The 18,528-nt window shown below is 41.8% G+C and overlaps 1 protein-coding gene across 2 annotated transcripts in view; it reads right to left on the bottom strand.

The window, feature by feature from the left end:
* The window catches only part of STK4 (serine/threonine kinase 4), a 59,881-nt gene that overhangs the window by 38,247 nt on the left and 3,106 nt on the right, over positions 1-18,528 (bottom strand). Inside the window, exons 1-9 of one of the 2 annotated variants that reach the window (XM_081011335.1) lie at positions 17,964-18,114; positions 13,114-13,194; positions 12,536-12,664; positions 11,371-11,485; positions 10,218-10,382; positions 9,415-9,582; positions 7,944-8,081; positions 7,012-7,140; positions 4,873-5,059 (exon numbers count right to left, since the gene is read on the bottom strand). In XM_081011335.1, coding sequence (XP_080867461.1) covers positions 4,873-5,059; positions 7,012-7,140; positions 7,944-8,081; positions 9,415-9,582; positions 10,218-10,382; positions 11,371-11,485; positions 12,536-12,664; positions 13,114-13,194; positions 17,964-17,995 — 1,144 coding nt within the window. In that variant the 5' untranslated portion in view covers positions 17,996-18,114. Of the gene's footprint in view, positions 1-4,872; positions 5,060-7,011; positions 7,141-7,943; positions 8,082-9,414; positions 9,583-10,217; positions 10,383-11,370; positions 11,486-12,535; positions 12,665-13,113; positions 13,195-17,963; positions 18,115-18,528 lie in introns of those variants that run through there. The other variant, XM_081011336.1, reaches the window with a different exon arrangement.

Here is an 18,528-nt window from a genome sequence, read left to right as displayed (position 1 = left end):
TGTTACTCCCTCAGTTCCATATTTCCCTAGCCTATAGGTCCCTCTGCACTCTGTGTGGGTCGATGAGTGGCCTCTTTGTCTCCCATTCTTACTACTACTCCTTGCTGGGGTAGTAACAGCTCACAAGGCTTTTATTCTCCCAGCATTTCACATACTGAGGGAGACTTAGGTGTGCACAGGTATGCATTATAGTTCTAACAGCCTGTGTAAATGGAGCCAGCTCCACTCTGTGCCTCTGAATCCAGGAAGAATGTAATGTCTGCTTTACAGCAGACATAGCGACACAGGTATTCTTACCACTTCTGGTTGGCTTTGATGGGCCTTGCATGAGTCCTGAAAAAACAGAGCTGACGTCACTTCTGGGTTCGGCACTGTGAGCGCGTGAGCAATTGTGCACATATCCATCGTGCCTAAAACAGGGGTTGCCTATACAAGAAAACTTAAGAAAGAAACCCTAAAGAGGCATGGAAGACTGACTGCCTGACCCAAGGGCGGATTGCCTATCCTAGAAGATAGCACCTCTGGCGCACTAGCCAGAACCCTGAACAAGATCTACCTGCATGGCAACGTTTTTGTTTCTGCATGTTTGGTAAAGCTGGGCAATGACTTGTAACATCTCCACTTGGTGTTGTTTTAAAGCGACAGGAGGCAGACTACAAAATATCAAGCGGCAACATCATTTCATATAGGCTAGCTAGGTGAACCCATGTACAGTGACTGTATAGTGAGCATTTACCTGCCTGGTGAATTACCTGCCTGTTGAATTTCTTAGAGCCAATCCACACACTACATGACAGCTAATCCAGGTTAGCCAACAAGTGGGTGCTCAACAGGAACCCACAGAAGAAGTTACCTGATGGGTGGCTGTAGGATACACCCATTTCCAGAGAAGTCCAATTCACACATATTTTATGGGCACTCTCAGATGTGTGAAGTGGCCCTCATGAGAAGATACTGTACTCTACTGTAGTAGTAGTAGTAATAATAATAATAATAATAATAATAATAATAATATATTATATTTATACCCTGCCCATCTGGCTGGGTTTCCCCAGCCACTGGCTGGCTTCCAACGAAAGATTAAAAAACAGTAATTCATCAAATATTAAAAACTTCCCTAAACAGATGTCTTCTAAAAGTCAGTTAGCTGTTTATTTCTTTGACATCTGATGGGAGGGTGTTCCACAGGGCAGGCGCCACTATCGAGAAGGCCCTCTGCCTAGTTCCCTGCAACTTCGCTTCTCGCAATTAGGGAACCACCAGAAGACCCTCGGCGCTGGACCTCAGTGTCTTTAATATCTGTTTTTAATGTTCCTTATCAACATTGCTAAGGGAGAAAACAAGTGTTCAGGTGGAAGAAGAACACTCTACCCTTTCACAACTCAAGTTTTCCATTAAAAGCTGTGAAAGAGCACCCTCTTTTGGTTAAATGTTGTCAATGTCATGGACTTTAGCAACATGTTCCATCAAGAACATTTCTTCACAGGTTATTTTTCTTTTTGCAAAGTTTTCAATCTCAGGTATTTAAACACAAACTTAAAACTGCTGCAGTAAAATTCACAACCCAATACAATTGGCTCACATGCAGCTTAAAACAGCAAATCAGACTAAGAGGCAGCATTTTAATCTCCATACTAAACCCCACACCAACCTACCTGCAGCATTTAGAAGTGAGATAGGATAGACATCCTATATGTCTAGGGTCACCAAAATGGCATTCATGGATGTAATGGGTGTCCCTGAAGCTTCCCCTGGCACCCATGAATCCTCTGAGCCTCCCCACAACACTTAACTGCCCCCTTTGCTCTGTAGTATGTACTTTAAATGTTCAGATTCAGGTAGGTGTTGGTCTGACGCTGTCAAAATAAAAAATTAAAAAATAGTCCTGTAGCACTTTAGAGACCAACTAAGTTTGTTCTAGGTATAAGCTTTCATGTGCATGCACACTTCTTCAGATACAGTGGTACCTCGGTTTAAGAACTTAATTCATTCTGGAGGTCTGTTCTTAACCTGAAACTGTTCTTAACCTGAAGCACCACTTTAGCTAATGGGGCCTCCTGCTGCCGTTGCGCCGCCTGTACACTGAAACAGAAGTCACCAGACTCATATATGTAGTGCGAGGGTGGGGTGGGGTGTTTCTGAGAATGTTTGCTTTTGGCAAACATTATATAAAATAAGACTGTGGGAAAGAAATGATCGGATCACAAAGTAGTAGAATGGACTAATGGCAAGTGGGGAAAGGGAAATACATTTTAAATGTACAGTGGTGCCTCGCAAGACGAAATTAATCTGTTCCGCGAGTCTCTTCGTCTTGCGGTATTTTCGTCTTGCGAAGCACGGCTATTAGCGGCTTAGCGGCTTTAAGAAAAAGGAAACAAACTCGCAAGAACTCGCAAGCCGTTTCGTCTCGTGAAGCAAGCCCATAGGGAAATTCGTCTTGCGGAACAACTCAAAAAACGCAAAACCCTTTCGTCTAGCGAGTTTTTCGTCTTGCGAGGCATTCGTCTTGCGGGGCACCACTGTACCTTTATGCTTAAAAATAAATCCTGCAAGTAGGTAGGCTAGAACCTTTCTTATCTGCTTTTTTGGGGGTAGGGGTGGGGGGTTGCTTGCTTGCTTAATTTTGCTGGGCATTTGTGAAGGGGGAACATTAAAAACACAGTACCCACCATTTGAAGCCTGAAGTAGCGAAGAGCATTCTAGCACCTCATGTGTGGTCTAAGCTTAAGTATAGGCTATAAAATAGCATGCTTAGTTTATTAATATTGTTAGTATAAAGCTATTTAAGAAACAGAAGTTGGTGATATCAACTGCTCCGCTTTGCTCCACAGCCCCAGCATAACTGCACTTATTTGTGTGCTTTAACATAGGTTTTAGAGACTACAGCTAAATGGAAACATCTGCTTTCTACTTCCAGGACCTGACTACCACAGAAGGTAGAGAGACACTGCAATGTATACTGCATGTACTCAATAAAATGGTTTTTGCAAAACACTGTTCAGTTGAATAACCTCGTGGTCCCTTCCAACTGTACAATTCTATGAAAGTTTCATTTCTCATGTTATGCTCCCTCCAGTGGTGGAAAGGAGCATTTTTCAGTAGAATGAAGAACCACAATGAGACAAAAATAGACAGCTGAACTTTCATTTTCTATAACCTACACCTGGATGTAGACCATGCTGTAATATCACAGCCTAACAATGAAGCAGACTCAGCCCAAATTCAAAGAACACAAATGAAAAATACATTTTTTAAACATTATTTTCTTAGATTCACAGAGGTCAGTTTTCACTGGTCACATCATAGTAAGCAGGTATCACAGCTAGCTTGCTTTATGTTACAAACAAGTCAAACTTGTTTTTGATTGAAAGAACAATCCTTGATTATAAGGATGCCATGCCAAAGTAGCAATTACTAGTAATTCAAGTATATGAGTGAATACAATCTAGGAAAACCAACAGTATGTCAGAACAGCAGCTGCCTGCATTCTCGTTATTACTCTAACATGCAACCAACTGGCATATCATAATCACAAACGCCTGTATGGCCCATATAGATTCAACAATCATTCCGGCCAGCTGCACAGGGGGCAAGAGGACAATCCTCTGAATTCCATCAAACACCAGGCACTTGCTGACTCAAGAATAGCTAGGCCACATAGACATTATATCCTAAGCAATTCGTGTTCTTGCATCGTTTCATGCGACTGATTCTATTAATGCAAATCACTTCCCTTTTCCATTTACAGGAAGAGGCTTCTTCTTAGTACATAGCTGAACAAAGTTCATTTTCTCTTTTCCATCCTGTCCAGCCTCCTGCCACTCACAATGCACCAGAACAGTGGATCACAATTTAAGCTTTTTTTCCTGCATGGAAGAATATTTATCATCTGAGACTTAAGACATGGTTAGGCAACCCAAGGGCTTGGACACGTCGCTTTCTCCTCTAACGCCACGTCACAAATGGCTTTGCAAAGTCCCCTTAGTTTAAATAGAACATTTTCCCCCCTGTGGCAAATGTAATGGGCAAGCTCCCCGCTTCTCAACTCTGAGAAGAGTTTGCCAAGCAGTTTCCCCAAGAATTAGGAAATGGTTTCCAAGAAAATTAGTCTCTAGGAAATACTGGGGTTAAATTCCCTAGGGTAGCCTAGGCAGCCAGTCAAGAATCCGGACTCCAGTGTCAGTCAAGCAGGATGGCCCCACCATGGAAGTGGGCAAATGGTGTGCCAACATTTGAACCGTGCACCTATTTCTACCAGTACACAAATCATGATCTCATCCATATTTGGGAAAGCTTCTGACTTCTGCTGCTTAAGCACATGTCATGACTTCAAGGTTTTCAGCCTTCCCTCTCCCTCCTTCCACTAGTTTCTTGCGACAAGCACTTTGTGATAAGCACCTGGACCTATGTCATTCCACAAGAATGTTTATGGTTTCTCTGCTCAGTCCTTCACCTACATTCTATTTACATTCCATTTCTCATTAACATCAGCTCAGAAACCCTATGATGCTCCCAATGATGTCATCGGGAGCACAATAGGGTCTGAACACTCCTCTTACCAACTCTCTTCCCCAATTGTACCTGAAGGAACTTCTTGAAACCTTGGATGGTGCCATGTTCCAGAGACCGCCCCACACTTTGCCACTGCCTTGTACGTTCTGGAGGAAGAGCGTGTGTGCCAACAACAACCCCCAATATGAGTAAAATCTAAATGTAAAGAGCCTGAACTCAGCTAAAGGTTTACAAACTGAGAAAAATTCTCCAAAACACCCATTCAAAAATTTGTTCCCTGTCACTGCTGGCATAAGAAGGGTATCACATTGCTTTAAAGCTTAAAAGACTGCACTTTATTATAATGAAAAATGCACTTACTCTTCATTGTACCCTCATCTTCTTCATCTTCAGCATTTATGACCATTGTTCCCAGTTGTGACTCTAACGTGTCATTGTATTCTATCATGGTATTGATACCATCACTCATTCCACAAGCAGCTCTGATTGTACCAGTTTCTTGTCCCTGTGCCCGCACCATGGTCCTAGCGTCAGTTTCATCTTCTTCCTGAATAGAGATGCAAGAGATAAAAATGTGAACCAGACTAAGCAAGGTATCAGTATTTCTCCAAGACAATGCAATTAGAATTGAAAGGAGTGTGTAATGTTAGTTTACATATCTGATTCTAGTTCGTTATCAGTTAGTAACAGTTTCTTTTCAATGGACAGCAAATATTGGACAGACAGCTTTGAAGATCGAAATCTGCTATTTAATCAAGTTATACATTACCAGCAACAACAGAGGAATGTTAAAAAGCTTTGCAAAAAAAAGTTAACTGCAGAAATTTTAGAAGTTGAAGTAAAATTATTAGTGCAAACAAATGTTACATAATTTAGCAACAGATCGTAATGCTGAGATTCCACTTTCCTGTAACCAATATTTTAAATTTTCCTTCAAAATACTGATTATGATAGCAGATAGCATTTTGGCAGAGGAAGCACCACACAAAACTGTGAAATTACTTGATGAAGTCCTGAACTTATGCAATCCTTCCACAAAGTGGGCTTGTATGCTGTGTCAGGTTCCTTGGAGGAAGGACAGGGTCGAAGTGTTAATAATAATTATGCAAAATATTACACTTCTTTTTGTTCAAAACTGCCTCTTAACTTTGACGTCGGGGATTCTAAACAGATGCATGTTTTTAATTTGCCAACACGTATGATCTAGAACAGTGGCTCCCAAACATCCAGGAAAAAAGACTTTGGCAATCCAACCCAGCATTGAACCCAATGTGTTTTGACTACAAGTGATTTTGGCTTTAGGCGCAATCCCCAGAATGTAGCCCCCACATAATTTGAGGCCTAACTGTATTTCACTACACTTTTAGCTGTATATAACAGCCTTGTTGGCTGTTTTCTACTTCCTTTGTTTTTAGAGTCTTGCTGTTTTTTCTATATTGCAAGAAGATTGCATTTTATTGTTGCGAACCACCTTAGAGGCGCCGAAAGGGGATACATAAACTACTTCCATAATAAAAAAAATAGTCTAATGTGAAGTGAACAAGCCCAAATAAGCTACAGCAAGCTGCTTGTTCCTCACTTTCCTCTCTTCCTCCTCCATAGCCAAGAGAGAAATTCAGAAGGTCTCTCCTCTGCTTTTGCAGAACATGCATTTCCAGTTTATGCATTTTTATAGAGCTATATCCCAAAGTATCTGGAAACCACTGGGTAAAGGGTGGCTTATTTGGAAAATAATTTCACTGATCTTCTGCTGATGCATTCTGATATCTGTTTGAAAAAGCTGTTTATTTCTCTAGTCACATCTGGTCTCAACTCTGACCCACTTGGGCAATTTAAGGTCATTTCTGTAGCTCTCCACAGTCTTAGGCAGAAGGGCTTTCCCAGCCCTGCCATCCAGGATCCATATATTTCAAGGATAGAAAATGTCCCACATACCAAATGTGACCCAGAAGGTTTCCCCCATTTGGCCCATGAGGCAATTTCCCCCAAACCACACCCACCTGACCCACTCCAACTGTCATGTGTGATGTCAGGTATGGGGTTGGTAAAGTTGTGACTGGATCAGCTGATCGTGCAGCTGAACTCTGACAGGCAGGAGAGGCAACCAACCTGTCAATCACCTGACCTCTCTGACATCAGATGACAGACCTGACCCTGCCCACCTGCCAAAGTTGAGCCCCAACTCTGCTACACTTAAACATAACAGGTATTGAACCTGGGACCCTTCTGCATGCACGACATGTACTCTGCTATTGATGTAGAGCCTTTCCTTTCCATTTAAGCAAGAAGATTTCAAGTCGACTTGCTTGCTCACTATATTTCACCAGCTGCGGTTAGTTCCAAGGCCACTGACCTACTGAGGGACTTGGGCGTAATTTTTTCAGAAAGCAGACTTTAAAAAACTGACACAGAAATTATGAACTGCCAACACAGCTAATAGAGGGGTACAGAGCAATGCTACTACAGGAAGGACAATGGTTAAGTAGTTTTAGCACTCACTGAATTTTCTTCATCATCATGATACATCTCACGCTGTTGAGCTTCCTGAATTTTCAGTTTAATATCCATTGCTTCATTAATCAGGTCTCGTAGGATGAAAACTCCTTTGGCATTTTTTACAAATGGATGCTAAAGAAGACACATTAAGAACGATGAACTTTGAACAACATGTAGCAGCAAAAGATCTTAACCCCGAGCTATGTTAATCCTTTTAATTCTGTTGATTTTGTAATGCAAGTTTATTCAAGCATGGCAGCCCTACCCAAACAATGCAATCTACAAGGCAAATGCATTTCTACTATGTTATGTGTAAACACTTCAATAGCTTAGGACACAAAAAGGACTATTAATGCCAAATGATCTGCTTAATTTTGCAAAATGGGTGGAAAGTAGTAATTAATATGAATATGAAAGTATGCATGTTAGTTCTGATCTATACACATTTTTTATCAGCAACAGTACATATTGTTCAGACAGCTACGATATAGAAGATTCCACAAAGCCTCCCCTGACTATGGAAATAGGAATTTCCTGAATGTTAATTTGGGAGCAAGCCTCAATGAACTGAGTTGCTTCTGAGTAAATATGCATAGGACCTGATATTTACAAAGCAGCTGCACAATCACCAAGCACAGAGGTATAAGGAATCAAATATAATCCAATCCCCTGCCCAAGAAACAGTATCCTATACCCAAAGCATTCCTGGATCAGTGTTCACTTTGCCTACTGATAACCCCCACCAGGCAGCAACATACTTTATTTTTTAAGCACTACAATCCAACTCTACTATCTAAAACTTAGAAGCACAAGATGATCAGCAACAAAACTGCTACAATGGAGGGGAGACCGGGGACAGACAGGAAAACTGCCTGTCTATTTCTCCAACAGACAAATAATTTTATTTATTGCTTTACATTCCAACAGATACTGACCTGAAGCAGCTGCGTGGCAGTGGCTCTTTTTTCTGGACACTTCACAAGACACTGCTTTACAAAGTCTGTGAATTCGTCTGACCAGAGTTCCGGCTTCCGGAATGTTGGAGGTGGATTTGTTGGAATCATGAAAATTGCCTGCAAACAAAGTATATATTTTTTCTACCTGCTGTTGACCTTATATATATATTTTAAGTATAAATCAAACAATGACCACACTGAGAAAGATTTTGCAAGGGTGGACCAAAGTTCTTGACAGCGTTGCACAGGGGATGGCTAATGATGACCCCAAGCCACTAACTGGAACCCTGAGAAGTACCCACCTCCATCATAATTCTCCACCATAATTCCACCAGTGGAATTGGTGGCAGCCACCAATACATTGTACTGTTTCTTATGTGCTGCTTTTCATATTCAGAGGATATGAGTATATCTTTCAAGCCTGCTAACTGCAATTGTATTCAAACTGTACTCTGCATAAGCTGGGTTCAGAATCAAAATGCTGCTGTTCTCATGGAACAACCGGACTACATACAACCTTTGGCAGCTTTCCTTGCAGTCCCCAAAACCCCAGGAAGCCCTGCCCACTTTCCTCAACTGCTCAGCCGATTAGCCATCAGTTGGGTGGCAAGGAAAAGACTTATCAGCTTAGTGACTTTGGTTGTATTGGGAATGGGGGGCAGTTAAAAGCCTCCATTCTCCAGCAATCCCAGTGTATAAAAGATCAATGTACCCATGCTGTCTCAGAAGGCATGAAGTGTGTGTGAGTGTCTCTATGTGAAGCTTACAGAACACTGTTGTAGAGAGCTGCAGTGGGAAGGAGGGATCAGCTGAAATCAAGCAGAAGATCTTGCAATGGTGGAGCTCCACTCTTGCAAGGTTCTTCCATCCAATTTCAGGCAACCCCCTCACCCCCCAACTGCAGGCTCCTGTATGACAAAACCTGCAATGTTCAGAAGTTCCTCCCAGACTCCAAGGAGAGGCTTTTTCGGGGAGGGGGGGATTTGAAGGAAAGACAGGTTTGTGCAAGCTGGCATCTGCTTAGGCAATCTGTTGATACAAGATCACTATACTATCCTTTCCTTTGGAGTGTTTCCCTTCACCCATTGTGAAACTGATGTTAAGAGAACAGGCTAGTTTGGTGCTGCAAGGTCAAACAATTGATGTGTTGAGACAACCTTCTCTACACATTAAAATAATGTGTGACATGGTTACAGGGCCACATGGGCTAGGCCCTCCCCCACTGATGTTCACATCCTCCATGTAAGGCCCCTCACAAGACCTGTTGAACGCAAAAGCAGCAATGTGCAACCCTGCTGCCCCACTCCCTCAACACATGACAGGGCACCCATAAGATCATGCAATGGCGTATTTAAGAATCTGGATTCTCACATGTCCATTGAATTAAAACAGGACTTGTGGGTAGACATGGTTGAGATTGCACAGTTAAGTCTGGTTACCCAACACTTACCCTCATCGGGTGAATATCGGCATATGGTGGTTTTCCTTCCGCCATTTCAATGGCAGTAATGCCCAAAGACCAGATGTCTGCTAGACAATTGTATCCGATTTCTTGAATCACTTCAGGTGCCATCCAAAAAGGAGTTCCTATCACAGTGTTCCTTTTTGCCATGGTGTCCTAACAAAAGAAAGGGAACCCAGTCATAAAATGAAGTGCAGCAATTAAAAAACAAACAAACTTAGCCTTTACTAATCTGATGCCCTTCAGACCTTTTGTATAACAACTCCCATCAGTCTGTGTTGGCTAAGGCTGAGGGGAGTTTGTAGTCCACAATATCTGGCGGGCATCAGATTGGAAACAACTGTCCGAGAGGTTATCCAGAGCACATGCTCTCCGTATCTAAAATGTGTTAGAACAGTAACAATCAAATGAAATCTAATCCCCAACATAGTTAAGCCAACAGAAACCGATTATGTTTCATGAAATAGACGTTATTTCTACATTACAGAATGTAAGTTTCACCATGGCTACACCATATTAGCTGATGGCCCCCATGCAAGTCCCTCAGGAGCATAGAGCAAAACATGCAGACTGAAGAAGGACCAGCATCTTGTGAGGGCTGAATAAGTCACAGCATCTGTGTAAACAATAGTAGCAGCAGCTTCAAAACAGACCATTCAAGTAGTAGCTCTGCCTACTCCTCCCAAGGCGTATGGGGTGGGGGGGCTGCCAGCTAATGTGCACCAGCTCCAGGAAACGAAATACTGAATGAAACACAAGCAGAAAAATGTATATAGACAATATTTACTCACTGTGAGTTGGCCTGCTACCCCAAAATCCGCAAGTTTAGCATGCCCTTCTGTATTGAGTAGTATATTGCCAGCTTTGATGTCACGGTGTATTTTCCTCATGAAATGGAGGTATTCCAGCCCTTTGAGTGTTGATTGTATTATTGTAGCGATTTCATCTTCCATCAACTGAAGGAAGAAATTAACTACATTAACCGATACCAGCAACTAACTGTTGCTAAGAGAGACTGCCAGTGTCCATTATAAATATACAAATGTCCCATCCATCTTACTACTATTATTTATGCAGAATAATTGGGACTCAATATGAGAACTGGTATCTAAAACTTGTCCCTTTCCTTGTCAAATTGGCTCCCAGTTTCCCTGTACACTATGATGATTCCATCAAAACTCCATCACCCTAAATTATTGTTTGCTACACAAAATGGACAGTGAGAAAGTGGGAGTTGAGAGTCTGACAACATCTGGAGGGTCACAGGTTCCTCTTTCCTGCTCTAAAGTACCATAACTAAGAACTGACATATCCTGCTGCCTCCTAATACAATCAAGAGCCACCATGCATACAAACAGCCAAATAAAACTGCAAATGCAATGCTTTCTTGAGAAGGTGTATACACCCTGGGGGCATGAAAGAGGCAGTAGAGAGGCTATGGACTCAGGCTGCTGTTACCATCTCAAAAGCAACAATGAGAAGGAATACACTATGTACTTTAACATCTTATGTCAGTCAAAGAAAACATCAAGCTAATTACCAAAAGGATTTAAACACAATGCTATTTACTTAATTTCATTTCCTTTATCGAGAGCATTCCTGATGCACCTCATCCCGAAGTGATTTACAACACAGCAAGAACTATACACAAGACAAATGTGTATATAAAAACAGCTAAATCATTTGTGCACGCACGCGCACACACACACACACACACACACCCCATCACCATATATAAAATCAATTCAAATCCAACAGATACCAGCTGAGATAAAAAACCTCTACTTAGAAAGCTTGCTAAAAGAGGAACATCCTGAATAGACACCAAAAGTATAACAGAAAAAATGCCAAGTTCAACACTAGACATTAAAATGCCCTATTAGCACTTGATGCTTTTGTCTGCAGAACATCACACATTTATGAAGATGCTGAAGGAACACCTACCGTTTTATTTCGCAGTCGAATAATATCAGACACAGATCCGGCACCGCAATATTCCATGACAATCCAGAGGTCCGTGTTCTTAAAATAGCTGCCATAGTATTTGACTACATGAGGACTAATAAAAATTAAGATGTGTCACTGAAGTACACATTTTGCATTTACAAAAATGAAAATCAGACTTAGTACAATATTGTGGGGTCCTATTAAAAGCACAAACTTGGAAAAAGGAAATCCCCTTCCATAGCTCTGCTATTTCATTCGTCTGCCGGAAGTGTGCATAGTGATATTTCACTGGATAGAGTGAAAGAGCTTGATTTATTTGGTCTGCAGTGGCTGGGCAATACTCTACTAAAAAGGAAATAAAACCATGCAAGAAGAGCTATATCCTTTGAAGCAGTAGCCAACATTGCCAGAGCTAAGGATTATATGAGAGATGTTACCATAATAATGGTAACAGCCATTAGTTAGGGTAACAGCCAAACTCTGCAATGTTCTACTGTACCAGCATGAAATGTAAGGAAATCCCTATGGCATCAAGCCACTGGCCCATCTAGTCCAGCATCCTATTCTCACAGCAACCAACCAGATACGTATGAGAAGCTCACAAGCAGAAACTGAGTGAAATAGCAATCTTCCCACTTGTGATTCCCAGCAACTGGTTTTCAGAACCATATGTCTCTTATAGTGGAGTGACATTTTACTTAATATGCAGCACATTTTATCAATTATATTCGTATTACTTTCTATATAGCACATACTACTTTATAGTCATATGGCACATTTCAAAAGCACACTCCATATATTCTCAGTAATCCTTAAAAATGACCCTAGAGGCACTGACATGAGGGTGGATCTTTTCAATAGCAAAGAATCAGTATGATAATAGTTTTCAGGGCCATTAGTTTTAAATTTAATGCAAGAGGCATCTGCTCTTGAGCTGTCATGTCTTAAAAATGCAAGTATTTCAATAGAAAAACTTTCCAAGTAAAGCTTTTGATAGATTTATTTAAACCACATTAAGGCTGCACTGCACTCCTCTTTTCTCACTCTACCATGTAAAATGTATTTCCTGCATGCTGCTTTTGCTGGAAGTTTGGGGGCACTCATGATAGATGGGAGGGGCTCTCACCACCGGTGAGTGAAAATACGGACCAGTTGCACTTACCTATCACATTGTTGCATTATGGATATCTCTTTAATGATCTCCTGCAAGTCAGATTCAACAGGAACTTGCTTAATTGCAACAACCTGGCCCGTTTCTTTATGGATAGCTTTGAAAACGCTGCCATAGGACCTGTAACAAGAAAAACAGGCTTTGAACACCGTAAGAGGTGATACAGAAAGGAAAGACATTAAATCGTATGCTGAAGTGCCCGCCACACTCAAGCACTCAACACTGCATGAAAAACTTGCATAAAGATTAATATGGTACCAGCCTTGCTAAGTTGTTCAACAATCAAGAGTTGTGATGGCAATCACTTGCAGGATTTACATGATGCAGGTGAATATACAATGTATAAAGCATTCTGGCAAGAGACAGGTGGGCTTTTTAATCCCAATTTTAAAATTAATAAACATTACACATAGTAACCGCAGAATAAGCTACCTATAGAACACTGTCACTTTTTGATTTGTATAAGCAGTACAATGAACAACAAGCTGTTTTGAAGCTTGTGGCACACATAAGAACCAGCACCTGCATGTCTCAGCGCACTACCTGCACTTTTTGTTACCTGCACTTACCCTTCTCCAAGTTTTTCTAGCACATCAAATACTTCTTCGGGTTGTTTTGTCAGACTATCTTCATCTAACTTCCTTAGCTGCCTGTGGCAAAGGAAATAAAATTTCAGTTATGCTATGTAAATATCAGAGGCGGCTTTCATACATATATTTTAAAACTCATTGTCAGATGTAGGAAACAGTGTTCAATCAGCTTTATCAGTCATCATAATTCTTTAACAGCGCAAATAGCACTCTTCTACCCATACTGAGGGAAAGCCCCTATATCAAGGGTAGCCAATGCAATGCCCTCCAGATGTTATTAGACTCCAAATGCCATCAACCCAGCCAGCATAGCCAATGGACAGGATCAAGCTGGGAGTCCAACAACATCTGGAAGGCACTACATTGGTCTACATGGTACAAAAACCAATGCAAAGAAGTTTAAGAGCAAGGAGAAGAGCGGCATTCAAAGCTTTGAGCCACAATGGCTTTGGAAGTGATACCAGCCCTATAGCACCACTGAATCAGTGTTGTTGCAGTGGCTTTTTAAGGAGCCTATAGGAGCACAAGGGGTAATGCACACACAATCTATTTTCTCTCATAATCGCCCGTATTTTCTGTTGCATTGCACCTTTCAGAGAACAATGCTTTTTTAAAAAAAGTTTTTTAAAAAAAAAAAATTAAAAATGGGAACATGCTGAAATGTTCATTGTTCACTTTCAGATGTTCTATGTTTATTAATAAAAGTTACTTATAAGTAAAGAATGGAGCTATATATTAGAAGTGCTAAACAAACATGGGGACCTACAACAGATACTTTTTTTTTACCAAACAGAAAGAAAATGTGAGTTATACTTTTCACATTTCAGAGGCAGCCTTTTACCAAAAGTGCAAAATCAGTAGTAGCAAGTCCTCAGAAGTCCACGTTTCTGAAAACCCAAAACATATGGCTTTCTGTATTATGTTCTGAATACATAAATAGAAAAGCACATATGTGAAATAAAGAACGACTTTCTAAAATGAAGAAACATGACTAAGATTTCAACCCAGGAAATGGTGAAATACCAGAACTAGCTTCAGCGATAAGCATTAAGACCACAGAACTTGCTCTTGTTTGAAACCGATGTCAACAAATATGCCTAGGTCATGATTTCTAGTTAATACTGATGAAAAATGTATTATTAGTACATTGTGTACTAATATTCCAGGCCAGTACTAATCCAAGTTTAGAAGCCAGTTTCATGTTAAGGCACAATCTTAGAAGTAGGGTTGGTTATTTACTTGGTTAAAATACTGGTGGAATACTGAAACATAAGTAAGAAGAGAGAAGGAAGTGACATACTAACTTTGAAAGCCAACTATTTAAGCGAACATCCATATTAGCAACTTTAATAGATAGACACAGTTTTTAAGTTTTTTAATACTGCACACGAGTAAGCCACTCTCTCCCATTCATACGCACCACCTTCATGGAACAACCAACCTTGCTGTAAAAAACTGAACCCTACTTAAAGTGGTTGCACTTCCATTTAATCATTATAACCCGTTAGCAACATCTGAACTTGGAAAAACACATATAAAAATGAAGCCAGAAGCAGCAAGTTGATTAACTGTACCAATGATACTCACTATTTCAGTTATGTTATTAGCAACCTATATTGGTACAAGAATAAATTTTCAGTGTGAATTTCTTTAATTTGATCACCACAAAAAAGTTCTAGTTAAGAATAAAGGAAACCTACATATTACCATCAGCAGAAGCATAATGTGTGGGAAGTGGAGAGAAGTTAGAAAGGGGAAAAAGTGCTCTCTACACCAAAAAACAAAGAAAACAGCCTCTTTTGCTCATCATGTAAATGGGCCATCCAAAAAAGAAAAAAGCAGCTGCATGAACCAGATACTTCTGTAAGCTGCTCTGTGAGGTTTTCTTAACGTGAGACAGTTCACTTACAGCCTGTGCTGAAATGACAAGACAAAAATCCCAAATTGTAACTGGCCTCTTAGCCAAAATGTTAGTACAGTGGTACCTTGGGTTACCTACGCTTCACGTTACATACTCCGCTAACCCAGAAATATTGCTGGAGGTTAAGAACTTTACTTCAGGATGAGAACAGAAATCGTGCTCCGGCAGCGCGGCAGCAGCAGGAGGCCCCATTAGCTAAAGTGGTGCTTCAGGTTAAGAACAGTTTTAGGTTAAGAACAGACCTCCGGAACGAATTAAGTACTTAACCTGAGGTACCACTGTATCTCCTTTATTATCATACTTGTGTCCAAAGGAGAAACATAGAGCTGGTCCAGATGCAACCATAAGCCATAGTTTATGAGAATGTGCCTTGTTTTCCCCAGATCTACATGGTCCTTGTTCTAGTGAAGCTACGAGGACAACTTCAGAGGCTTTCCCTCTTGTTTTAGATTAATCACAGCTTGCTGTTTTGTCTTGTGCCATATTTTAGCTACAGTCTGAGGACTGCTTCTCAAACTTCTGGCTAAACCCATGTGTAATAATACAGTGGTACCTCGGTTTATGAACTTAATCCATTCCTGAAGTCCGTTCTTAAACCAAAGCGCGCTTTCCCTAACGAGACCTCCCGCCGCCAGTGCCCTTCCACAGTTTGGCATCCATTTGTAGACCAAGGTAAAGTTTGCAAACCGGAATAGTTCGTAAACAGGACTGCTCGTAAACCGAGGGACCACTGTAATGATTAGTGGGAACGAGTAAACTTCAAACCACAGTTCAAGAATATGGCTTGTTTGCACAAACCATAGTTAAAATTAGCCACAGTTTAGGGTTCAGACATAACACTGAATGGCAGTTAAAAAATGGAAACAGGAGTTTCTAATCTCCTTGGGACTATGTTGGAGAGGGAAGAAGGCAACATTTGAGTCCAGGAGGGTGAGGGGGGAGAGCGACAATTTTCCTAATGTTAAATGATTACAGCCCAACACATACAACCGACAAGCAACCACAAAGCATGTTATCAGGCATTACTGTTTGAATAAGCATGAGCCTGGGGAGTGTGGGGGAAGTTATGATAAGACCACTGACATTATCACATTGAATACACATGTGGACCCACCCTAAGAAACATCACAATTAAATGAAGTAAAATGTACTTCTTTTACAACAATCCATTTCTACCAGCAACATCATAACTATGAGAAAATATAAAATTGTACACATTATGTTATAAATAACAGGAGTTTTACTTTTAAAAACTGACAGGCGACACACATGCCTTTCTAGGCTTGTGGGGTGTGAGGAGTTGAGTCATTTGTTCTCTGAATGATCTGGTCTAACTTCCTCAAATTCCTCAACCCAGAAAGACATTTAAAAACCAAATATTGTATTAAGACATCATTCCAGAACATACTTCTTATGAACCCTGTGATGAAATTCACAGAACTATGTTTATCCAAAACAGCCTAAGGAAGTGAGAGCATATTTGTCCATCTTTCTTTAATTTTATTTCCACAGATCAACATGCTATTCTGCTTTTTGTGGTGACAGCTTTCTTTATAGAACATAAAGATAGTGATCTATATTTTCAGTCAGTACTGCAACCAAAACCTAACAACACTTTGGGAGCATTATGTTAACAGTTCAGCCATCTTTGACTAATAAATGACAGGTTATTCTTGAAGTATTAGTCTCTAACCATATTCATCCTTGTTTCAATTCTGCTCTATGGTCATGGTTAGTCAAGGATCTTAAGAGTTTTGTCATCTAGAACTTCTCATTATGCACCAGACTTCCTTGTTCACTTCTGTTCGCCATGCTCATCAAATGAGCAATAAGCATTTGCAAAAAGAGGCCAGCACTTCCTATTTGGGGCTGTTGAACACACACTTCCTACGTGCAGTCAGATGTTTGCATGTTTGAGTTGGCTTACACCTCATTTTCATGTAGGTTGCATGTAACATGAAATAATTCAGTAAAAACAATGCAAAGCTCCACTACTCAAGGATGGTATTTAGGTTCATGGAAGACTGCAGGCTCTGCATGCACAAGGTCCCAGGATGAATCCCTGGCATCTCAGACAGCTGGGAACACCCCCCCACACACACAAGAGCTTTAAAAGCTGCTACCAGAGTAGAAAATACTTGGAAAAGACATATCAGCATCTGACTCAGGATGACATCTTCACATGTTTACCTGCCCACATCTAAGGTTTGTCACACAGTTAATATAATGCACTTTGTTTTATGCTTGGGCTTTAAGAGAAAGAAACAGAGCACAATTACAGAAGAAAAGGGGAGCAGTCACCCATATAGCAGCACAAATAAATGAGATTATAAACTGGTTGCATTTTGAAGGTTGGGGTTAAAGGCGAGTCCTGGTCTTAAGTCAACAGCTGAAGACCTCAAACCAAAACATTCAATTCCAAACTGTTCATTTCTTCAGGGGCCACATTTCCAGTTGGTACAGCAGGCGAGCAATTGCAAAAGAAATGTAAAAGCATCCTAAAAAATAGGAAGCGGAGTGAGTCCCAACCACCTACATCACTTTGGAACCCCAGTTTAAGCAGAGAACTTTACGACACAGGCAGTTCCCCAAAAAGGCTTTGGGCGGCTATTTATTTCATGGCTTTTTTGCACAACTCCAGTTGCATTTAGCCACCTCCGGATCACGCGCGCGAACTCCGACGGAAGATGCGAGGAGGGCAGTTTAAGACGAAGAAGGAGCGCGTTTCCCGGGAGGAAGCGGAGAAGGGGGTGGGGGTGGGAAAGGGCCTAAGAGGAAGAGAAGTGCACCGACCCGCCTCTGCAACCTACATGCACCCAGGTCGCCTTCTCCCACCCCCTCGGACAGCGCAAGAGCTCTTTCGCCACCCTGACCATCACCGCGCATCTCTTCCCCTCTGGCTTCTCACCGGCGCGGGTGGCGCAGCTGCACAGTCTCCATGGCCGCCTGACCGGGGTGGGCGAGGGTGGGCGCGCGCGCGCTTTCCCCCTCCTCACGGCCGCTCCATCTCCGCCGCCTTCCTTCTGCTCTGCCCGCTCGCGCTGAGTCGCTCGGCCCCGCCTCCCCAGCGCCAAAGGCACTTCCGCCTCGCAGTAGCCGCCGCCTCCTCTCAGAACCCCGCCCTCCCCGCAGGCAAGCACCAGCCGGAAACCAGCAGGGGGCGGGGCAAGGAGAAAGGGGGCCGCGCGACACCAGGCCACGTGGTTTCGCTGGTCTTGGCGGCAGTTGCCCCCAGGGGGTTTGTTTAAAAAAAAACAACACGGTGGGCGTGGCTATGTTGCTCCTCGCCGCGCTGCTGCTCCCGACTCCCCCCCCCCATCCCGCGTTTCCTCAGAAGCCAATAAAGAATCACGATGCGTTTTTCTTTATGCATCTGAAGGAAGGGTTATAGGCCACAATAAATAAAACGTTGAGGTGCTTTCTGAAGTTAAATCTAGCTAAGGAGTAAGCAAGCCCCGTTGAACAAAGCGGGG

The sequence above is a fragment of the Podarcis pityusensis genome (assembly GCF_964106645.2).
Source record: "Podarcis pityusensis genome assembly, chromosome: 6".
In the NCBI taxonomy this organism is placed as follows: domain Eukaryota; kingdom Metazoa; phylum Chordata; class Lepidosauria; order Squamata; family Lacertidae; genus Podarcis; species Podarcis pityusensis.
Note: the sequence above shows the minus strand (reverse complement) of the source record. Positions and strands in the feature narration are given on the sequence as shown.